Consider the following 10,376-nt stretch of genomic DNA (forward strand, 5'->3'; position numbering starts at 1 on the left):
AGTAAAGGCAGAGTTAGGGAACCATGGCCCTTTATGACACACTTTACACCCAGCTTGCGGTCGGTTGCGGTCTGGGACTCAAATGCATTGAATAGATAGTGGAAAGTCCGCAAGGAATGATTAATGTCGTGCGTCATAATGGTTGAAGCAACATTGCATACATTTATTCATTTCATTGCAGCATTGAATTAGCAACATTGAATTAGTACCATTAAATTTGCAACATTAAACTTGCAACATTGAATTTGCAACATTGAAACATAGGTAGCATTCAACGCAAAACATTAAACATATCAAAAGTTATTTTGTATACATTGTAATTTAATTAATTTACTTAATGTAAAATGTAATGTAAAAAAATTTCGTCCACCAATACTTGCAATTCCCAATCAGTTCTGACTCAATCCTCATGGGATAGCCGCTCTGACAGCTCATAAATCAGTTGACCGGAAGTTATGATGTGATAGGAAAAGTAGTAGTTTGTGTGCCGGTGTGTGTGATAGTGGTTCCAGAGGCCATGTGGGTATCCCGTCGTCATTCTGGATGCAGTGCATCATGGTCCTGACCGGTCTGTTCCACACTTAGGAGGTAGTTTATTAAAATATATATGCGCCTTCTTAAAACATATTTAATTAATAAACGTACACATTTAATGATTAAAGTAAAAATAAACTTATTCATATATAATATGTATATGTACTTCACTAATTTTTTTGTAGTGTTTGGTAATTCTTAAGAATATTTCTCCACCCTGTGATGTTAAGATACAATATTATGATTTACGGATTCTTCACTTAATAAATATTAAAAAAAAATTTTCATATTCCATTTTGAAGCTAACTATTCCAAAAAGCGAGTCCTCAGTTGTGAAAATCTGCGGCAAATCCGTCGGATGCTCTTCAATTTTTAAGCCGGCCAGCGAAATGCTTCGCCTCCTCCGCCTTTTTGCCCATTTCCTTAAATGCATTTTCCAGCATTTTCCTCTCCATATGCGAGTGATTTTCTTTGGCGAATAAGGCAAAATAAAAGAGATTTCACTTAACAAGTTTTAGTCTCTTCATATGCTTTGACAAATCCTTTGGCTGCGGCAAGGACTAAGAATGAAATTTGTCTTCGGACAGGACAATTGCTGTACCAGCCGGCAAAATAGAGAAGAATCAAGGGAAGGTGCTGAAGGGGGCATTGAGTGGAAAGACGTGTTGGCCAAAAGGACCTTTTTAGTGGGGGTTAAGTGTGGCAGCATCAGGACAACATGTTCTTGCAGCACCCAATCCTGGGCTCTGATTACAAAGTAAGTTGTTTACTTTGCTGTATCCTCGGCTATAGTTTTGCTTTATACAATCAACTTGGCTCGAGGATACCGTGAATATAGCCTTGTAAACGAATAAATAAACTCTAATAGAAAACGAACGAAGAAGATTAGAGACACCTATTTTTGCTGCATGAAATTGAATTTTCGTTGCTCAAAGAAAGTTCATTTTTCCGGGTTTTCTTACCCTTTTTTTTATAAGCTAAAGCTATGAATTAATTTCTCGTTGTTGATTTTTTACAGATTAGACTTAATTCTTCAGGAAAACCCCTGAATGCTTTTGATTTAACGCACCTTTAATTTATTTTTGGTCTCCTTGCTGCCCATAAGGCAATCTTCACCCATGGGCTTTGTGGAACGTGTCACTTCCTGTCCCCGTTCATCACCTTCTCGCTTCCTATCGGCGAAGAGTGCTTTGTTGTCCTTTTGTGACTTTATTATAAACAAATAGGAGTAAAAATTTCCTTGGCTCTCAGCGAGCTTCTATCGCCTGCTGACAATGACAGGGCAAAAAGCAGGATGCACACAAGAAGGCTGCAGTGGAAGAAAACCATTTTACTTTGTGTTCGTACAAAATCTCAAAAACTTCAATAGTTCCATAGGAGATGCCGGTCTATAACCGGTATTAACGGTTAAGATAAAAAATTTATCAATTACGGGAATAGGGTTTGGTTTACAGTTTGTGCATATATTTTGGTTTCATTATTGACGGATTGTTGTAACCCACTCTGTTACCTATTGTTCTCAGTGTATGGCAAGGGGCGGGGCGGTGGGCGGGGCTAAGGCGCTGAGAGGATGCAGGGCAAAGCAAAATATTGTCGCCTGCAATAAATGCCAAGCATCCGCTGCGACAAGAAGAACCGGAGCGTCGACGGAACGACGACAGGAAGCGACCGAACCACCAACCGCCATTATGAATGCAGCGCCATTTTGTTTTGCCCCCTTCCGCTCTATCTCTGCATGTGTGTGTGTGTCTATAGATATGTGTGTATGTGTGCATTTAAGTGTGTTTGTGTGTGTGCTCGCCGTACTCCCCGATGCGTATACGATAAATAATGCGACTTGGCAATTTTCATTGCCTTTTCTGGGTTTTATGCCTTTTTTGGAGACCCGACCTTAAAGTTTAAAGCTATCAGCTATTAAATATTACTAAACATGGGTTTATACACCTAACAAACCCTCTTAGCACTCGCACACAATAATTAGGTATTTAATACAAAATACAGTCTTTGGCACAATAGCGACTTGGCAGTAAAAAGAGACCATCAAATCGTGCATCACTCATACGCCCCATGGGGCGTATTCTCCCGAGAGAATTTCAGCCACCCACCCACCTATATATGAATATAAACTAAAGCCGCCCCTGACATCCAACAAGTTTAATTAAAACACAAACTAAGAGCATAAACAAATGAATAATTCACATTACGATGTGGTGCACGCCCCACGTGAAGGACCCTTCTCTGTGAACCATCGAAACCGAACACTTATCCTGACCGCAACTAGTCAAAAATTTGCATTGGAAAAAAAACCGAACAAGAACCACCATGAAAATGGGAAAGGGGACTTTTTTTGGTTTCTGGTTTTTTGGTTGCGTTGGTGTGACTTTTATGCAAATGGAAGAGAGAAATATGAAATTTCGTTGCATAGTTTTGGGCGCGTATTTAAATTGGTGCGGATCAACCTTCTCATCCTTTTCTCCATCGCCCTGCACTTGCAGCTTGCCTTAAAGGCTTTAAAAGCAATTTGTCTACAGTTGTTTTTGGCACGTGAAATATTTGGATATTTTCCGCTGCCAATTTGGGTATGGGAACCACGCACCACGGGTATATCGAAATACATATCAACCCGGTAATTCTGTAGTACGAATTAATTTATAAACACATAATAATTTTCTTAATAAAAGTCTGTGTAAGTCTTGACCCGATTGTGCTCGAAAGATCTTCTTTAAAATTTTATTAAATGGGCAGGAAATGAAGGTAAAAATAAGGATATCGATTCTGCAGGATATCGGCAGGTCTAAGCCTTTTGGCAAGGGTTCAATTATTTATCATATTTTTTTTAGCTTTTGCCCTATTTTTTTGTCTTTTGACGAGTGCGAATTTAATCAAAAGTCAAAAAGCGCACACACTTGCCGGCCCCACCGCCCCAGTTGATTTTCCCAAAGCTATCGCTTTTCCCCAGCTCCGCCAGCGCTTTCCACGAGTTTTCATTTCTCGTTTTGTGCGTGAGCCTCTGACCCAAATAAAAACAAACAAAAATAACAACAGAAGTGGTAACTAAGGTGGGGACAACGCACAAAAAGACTCATCAAAAACTCATAAATTTGCAATTTTCGACACATGACAAAATAAATTGTAAACAAAGGAAAGCGCGAGAGCCAAGAAAACTAACAAAAACCGGGACAATAAACTTGGAATGCCTATGGCAATATCCCCCCTTTTCAGACCTCCTTGTTTATGGGAAAGCAATGGAAAAATATAGAAAGCGGGTGTTAAACGCAGGGAATATGTTGCTGTTTTGCCAACAAATGGCACTATAAAAATTAATGAATAAATAAATGTGACAACGATAAGCATCTTATAAGCTGAAACAAATTTAAAGTTCACAATGCGAATAAGGAAAAAAAACAAGAAATTCATCTTTTTTGTATTCTCATTACCTAAACTCAATGAATTCTACGGATTGATAAAAATAAACTGCTTTGTATAGCCACTCTACCTAAATTGAGTTTTGCTTTGTTAAACAGTTTTTTTTTTTGTAACTTTACAATACAAAAGTGTACAATATCTCCATTGAGTCAGAGTTGTATACGAACATTTGTACATAAAGGCGGATTCACGACTTTCGAGCAATTGAATGCCTTTTAATAACGTCGGTTAATCAGATGGGAAATACGAGAAATGACACTTGGAATTCACAAAACCTTTCGAATGTATCTGATAAGCGATTGGCGGTTCAAATTCCACCGAAGAGTCAAAAACAAACAAATTTTAATAATATGACTCATGTTGCAAGCAAAAAAATAAATTAATAAGTTCAGTATGTAATAATTAACTCAGAAACCTCAGTTAATGGTCATTTTAAAATACAAATTAAGAATGTTAAAGGGTATATTGAAGCGTATTCACAAATTCACATATGTTACATTGTATTTCCAGATTGATTCGAATGCTTTAACCTTATGGCGCTGCATGCAGTTCAATTCAAAGTATCAGTATATCACGTATACGTACTCTTTTTGTATAATCATTAGAGAGCGAAGAATTCGCGACACTATTCTTTTTTGCCGTCTCTTTAAATGACATGGCAACTTGAGAAGAATTGCGAACCAAATGAGAAATGGAAATTCGCAACTGTCTGGTGTTGATGGTTTTATTTTTTATTGTTATTGTTGTTGACGTAGTTGAGGGCAGTTCATAAGCTTCGTTTTGCAACCGCAGGAACTGCTAAAATAAAGTGGGTACACCACGTAACTACCCAGTAATAAATTTATTATGTGAAATAAATTTGAAACAATCGATCAAAGAAACAACCTGAGTTTTTAAGAAGTAGACATTATGATGCAAATTAAACTTTGATTTTAAGGGAACTTAAAATTAAATTTACATAACTTACCTTTTTACTTCATACCAGTAACTAAACTCTTAATTGAAAAAAGTTGGAGAATACAAAATTTGACAATATATACACCCTTGACCTACATATGTAAGTCCGACCCGCTGATACCCTGCAAATGCATATGGAGGCACAGTACAAAGCCAGCAATAGAAAAAAGTTCAACTAATTAGCGCAAGTGACTTTTGAACGTTCTCGTCGCAGGTTTATTTCTCTTACTCGGTCTTTTATTTCAATTGAACAGCGACATGGAGCGTGAAAAGTGCTGCAGCAACAGAGTAAAAAGCGGCAGAGCAATGTAGAAATATTTACCATACAACCGAGTAGAAATAATAATAAAAACAATTAACACATTTTTCCCCGCCGCCTAACCAGTTTTCATTTCGGTGGCAAAAGACGATTTATTCATTTTATTCGGAGACAACAAAAAATGTAGATCGCTACTAACTACACATAATGTAGTACGAGTCTCCATCTTTATCGCTCTCCAGCTAAAGCACATAAACGTATCAAATACACTTGCGTTCAAGAAATCAAATACCTGCACCTGTTTGGAAATACTCGTACATATAAATCTAAATTCCATTGCTGCATAAAATTTACATTTTCGAATTTTTCACAACTAATTTGAACTTCAAATTAGCCAAACTAATATATATACCCATATATTAATGCCTATTATTTTGGCCCGCGCTGTAGCCAGAGTGTTTGCCGTCTTTAATCTTTTTGAATTGAAAGAAATCTCGACGCGACTGGGAGGCTCTGCGTTTTTGTGCCGGCGTCAATTTTTCAGTTCGAAAACGTATGCGGCACGGTGAAGACAAAGGAATGGATTTTCAATAAATCGAATGAAATGTTGCGGAAAAATACATGTTACATTTTAAAATAAAAATACTGCAAGGCGGGTTTTCCAATAATCCATTTTTTGTGTGTGTGTGTGTGCAACGAAAGAGCGTGGAAGAGAGAAAAGAGCTGCAAATAAATGGCAAATATGTGATAGGTGATAATCTCCCGCTCTCTCTCTCTCCCTAAATTTCCACCCCGCCCTGTTGCTTTTCGAAGGGCAAGCGGTAAATATTTAGGCGGCTCTTATCAAAAACTTGCACGCTGATAAGCTTTGATAGAAGGTTTTGCTCTCTTCCGCGCTCTCAATATAATTTTCCCATTCGCGAACAGCTGTTTGAAGCAACGACAACAACAAACTCAGAACAAAGCTCAGAACCTGCTGAAAAGGATACAAAGTGGACATTTTGAAGTCGTGGATTATCAATTTAAGTAAAGTAACTGGCACAAAATAATTCAAACCAAAGGCAGTCCAAGTTGCGGAAATGGGAAAAGATCGACTGCCCGAGCTTTTGCAGGTAAGAAAATATAAGAAACGTGGGTGGTTGGGAGGTTGGGATGAGGTAACTGCTAATTAGTTTCTAGCACAGTGGTTTGACAGCACTCAAAACGTAATCATAATATAATAAGAAATATACTACAAAAGTTGACCGCATTTGGTGGTAATTTGCTAGGATAATGAATCCAATCTTCTTGGTGATAGGTAGTCGTATTCAAACTTCATTGCCGCCAAGTCTCAACACTTTCTGACCAAGGTGCTGCCACCTTCCTTACAATTGGCCCAATCTCTCACACTTCTGTGAGCGCTTTTGGCACTATTTCGACTTGGTTGGCTTGGGAGGGGGGTTGGGGGTGGGTGTGGTGTGGTGGTTCTCTATGGCATTTATCAGATCGGCCAGAGATAACGACGATAATGTGGCCACACATCACACTTATGGGGCAACCCCGCGATTCCCCCGGCCAAAACTTTTAGCACTAAGTGAATTTCAGTACCGAAGTCATTTTTATTGTTCATTTACACCGCGCCAGATTGTGAACAACACTCAAACGTAAATAAACTCAACCAAAGTTGGTAGTTTCTATTGAGTTTTTCGCAGTTTCTCAGTTTTTCGCTGCAGTTCGTTAGGATCGCATGGACCTATTTTGATATTTTTGTACATTTTTGCTGTCTTAATTCCAGCGCTCATTGAGCACGAACTCGTCGAACTCGTCGTCGAACGGTTCACTGCTTTTAAACGTGTACAGTGGAACCACGGAGTTCATCATCGGCAACACCGGCGGGAACAATAATAGCTACAGTGTCGTCAGCCAAAACTCCCATAGTAGCAACAACAACAACAGCAGCGAACCCAAGGATCGGTCCAGCTCCAAGATGTCGCACCATGGATCGAATGTGGACGACATACTCAATCCGGTGAGTTCAAACATCTAACGAAATAGGCCTCAAGGATACAGCAAAATATTTACTATTTTTGAATGTCGAACTAAACAATAGAAAATGAATCGTGCTAGAAGTGGCATTCTAAACATTTAACTCTTAAAATAGATATTTTGAAAGCTATTCAAAAGCTGAAATCCAGCTAAATAGTTAAACGTTTCCCTCAATGGAAATACAAGATCACAGAGCCAGAGAGGGGAAACCCATATTTTGTTAAGGTTTACACATGCCTGTGTGCACTTATGAATCAGCTGTATTACTCAATCGCTGCCGGCGTAGCGCGAAAACTCGTGATAAGTCCAGAAAAAAAACCTTTTCTCATTAAGTACGTTTCTTTAAGTACGTTTGTGGTTAAGAGAGCGCTAAAGAGAGGGGAAGTAGTCTTAATGTAAACAAACGGAGAAACTCTCGCAAAAAGTAAAACAAGCACTGCTTCCTTTTGAAGAATTCAATGAACTATGCAATGGAAGTGAATATACAATAGTAATAGATTTTTATGGTATCTTTTTAGTACACGGAGATTCGCCAACAACTTGCACAGATAGCCGCCAACTTGGAGGCGATGAACCGCATGGCCCAAACCGTCAATCTGCGAACTTTTAACGGTGAGCATTTTAACCTTAAGCTGTGAATATTTCAACATACTTCATCGCGGTCTAATCGAAATTCGCAGAGAACGAGATGGATGAGCTTCACAGCAAAAACCTGAGGCTGGGCAATCAGCTAATGACGCGATTCAACGACTTCAAGGCGAATCTGCCGGCGGAAAACGATTACAGCTTGGAGGCAAGGATGAAAAGAACCCTTTTCTATGGACTGCACCAGACTTTCATCAATCTCTGGCACAAAAACGAGCTATTCCTGCAGAACTACGAGACCAAGGTCAAAAAGAATCTGAGACTGCATACAAAAATCAGTAAGTGTAAAACAAAATTAAATACTTCGCAACTATTAAATTAATTTCTTTAAGAATTTCGTTACCATTTACTTTTCAGTTAATTCTGAAGCCAGCGAACAAGAAATCGAGTTACTCATCGAGAACAAGACAACCAAACTCTTTGTGGATAATGTGAGTACAAAATATTGATACAAACAACCAAGTCAACTGTCCGATATTATTCCTTATCTCTGGGAATATTAAAATTCCCGTAAAATTCATTCATGTATGTTTATTTTTAATACGTCTCGCATTTAGTATGAAATTAAATGCGATTTGGCTATACCTATTAAATATTATATATAGAACTTAGCTGAGCTCAACTCACCTCTGTGATATCCATTTAATTGACTATCACGTTTTCGATTTGCGAGAGGATCACTTTAATATTTAATTTAGCAAAGTCTTACACAGAAAAAAAATAGTAAAACAAATTGAGGGATAAGAGAATATAACCACTATTTCCACCACTTTTTCAACACTGGTACACCACACAAAAAAATGAAAAAATAACACTGAAGCTCATTTGGTGTAAATCACAAACAGCTACATACATATGTATGTTAATATGCACTTGCTATACATACATACATATGTATGTTAAAATGCACTTGCTATACATACAAACATATTGCACGCGCGATTAAAAACGCAAAATTACCGCGAATTTAGGAAGAGAAACTTCTGAACGATTCGTATCACAAAGCCGGTAAACACTTGTAGCGAATGAATAACACTTTTCACTTTTTAAACAATGCTAAATTCAATAAACATAATTTCGCGGCGCGCAGTTAAAAAACACGTGCGTTTATCGATGATCGCGAAGAAAAGGGAAAGAGGAAGACTTGAACAGAGAACGATCAAGGACTAACGGTAAAGCTCACTTTCTCTGTCCCCCGCTGTTGCTTTAACATCCTCTGTTAATTTATAAGTAATGTAATTAAAAGCATTATTTCTGTAATACAATTTATTACATAGATTAAAACATGAGGTGTATAGTTAGGCTCTGCATATTAATATTGAATGCGCTATACATAAATATTAGAATATATTTTCACAATCACTGGTTCACCATAAAAAAAAATAAAAAAACAAATTGATCTTTTGGCGGAATACACACACTTGCATACAAACATACATATGCCAATATGGATGTTAGCATGCAGATGCCATACATACAAACATATTTTGCGCGCGAGTGAAAACGCGAATTTAGGAATAAATATGTGCAAACGCTGCTTTTCACAATACCGGTAGTCGCCTTTAGCCCAGTAACAACACTTTTTACCATCTAATCAATATTAAATTCAAAAAACTTCATTTCGCGGCGCGCAATTAAAAAACACGTGCGCTTTTCGATGCTCGCGGCGAAAACTGGAAGAAGAAGAAATGCAAAGTAACCGATCAAGGACAAACGGTAAATCAGTGTTACATGAACTTATTCGCGTTTATTTTTTTACATTCTCTGTTAATAAAAACATTATTTTACCACTGAAAATTCAGATCAGATTGCTTAGGACTCGCAATAATATGGATTACATATGCATCTTAATGTTACATATGTTTATTATTAACTAATCAATTATTTTGGACTTTTAGTTTCTGCAGGAGACGGAGAAGGAGCGGCAGACACTGCGCGAAATGATGGACCGATTCAACGAGCTGCGCCGGCTGGAGAAGTCCATCGAAGAGGTCCACGCCCTGTTCATGCGCATCCAGACCTTGGTGATGGAGCAGAGCGAGGTGATCCAGCGGGTGGAGTTCCACGCCCAGCAGGCCACGCTCCACGTGGATAAGGGTGCCGACGAGCTGGACCAGGCGGAGCAGCACCAAAAGAAGGCTCGCAAGGTGGGCAGACTGCGGATCCCCGAAAGATTTGCGTTCTAAGCGATATTTCCTCTTTATTTGCAGAAAAAGATAATGCTCATCGTGATACTGGCAGCCATTTTGTTAGTATTACTCCTTGTTGGTATTTATTTGTGATGCACGTGAGACACTTTTTTTTGCATATTTTTAAGAGTTACATTTAAGCAAAATAAACTTAAAAACCACAAGACTTTGTAATTATTGGAACGCGCTCATGTTATTAAAAACCTTAGTACAAATATTCCCTATACGAGTGCCATTAAATTATAAGTTGGCTGTTTCATGTGGTTTTCGTACTTTACATTTTTAAATTTACAGAATGTAAATTAAATAACGGCCGGTACAAGAAGTACGCATTTAGCGGG

At 38.2% G+C, this 10,376-nt stretch overlaps 1 protein-coding gene across 3 annotated transcripts; it reads left to right on the plus strand.

The window, feature by feature from the left end:
* Positions 1-485: 485 nt before the first annotated feature.
* Positions 486-10,196, plus strand: LOC122624022 (syntaxin-4). 3 transcript variants are annotated; one of them, XM_043803444.1, is made up of 8 exons: positions 486-588; positions 6,104-6,288; positions 6,951-7,184; positions 7,720-7,813; positions 7,882-8,124; positions 8,204-8,277; positions 9,745-9,993; positions 10,057-10,196. In XM_043803444.1, exons 2-8 carry the CDS (start codon positions 6,256-6,258, stop codon positions 10,126-10,128), a joined length of 999 nt encoding a protein of 332 aa, XP_043659379.1. In that variant the 5' UTR covers positions 486-588; positions 6,104-6,255; the 3' UTR covers positions 10,129-10,196. The 3 variants fall into 3 exon arrangements, 2 of the variants coding, with proteins under 2 accessions (XP_043659379.1, XP_043659378.1); XM_043803443.1 differs by lacking the exon at positions 486-588 and having other exon boundaries at positions 5,900-6,288; XR_006326434.1 differs by lacking the exons at positions 486-588; positions 10,057-10,196 and having other exon boundaries at positions 5,894-6,288; positions 8,179-8,277; positions 9,745-9,764.
* Positions 10,197-10,376: the final 180 nt, after the last annotated feature.

The sequence above is a fragment of the Drosophila teissieri genome, chromosome X (assembly GCF_016746235.2).
Source record: "Drosophila teissieri strain GT53w chromosome X, Prin_Dtei_1.1, whole genome shotgun sequence".
Lineage (NCBI taxonomy): Eukaryota > Metazoa > Arthropoda > Insecta > Diptera > Drosophilidae > Drosophila > Drosophila teissieri.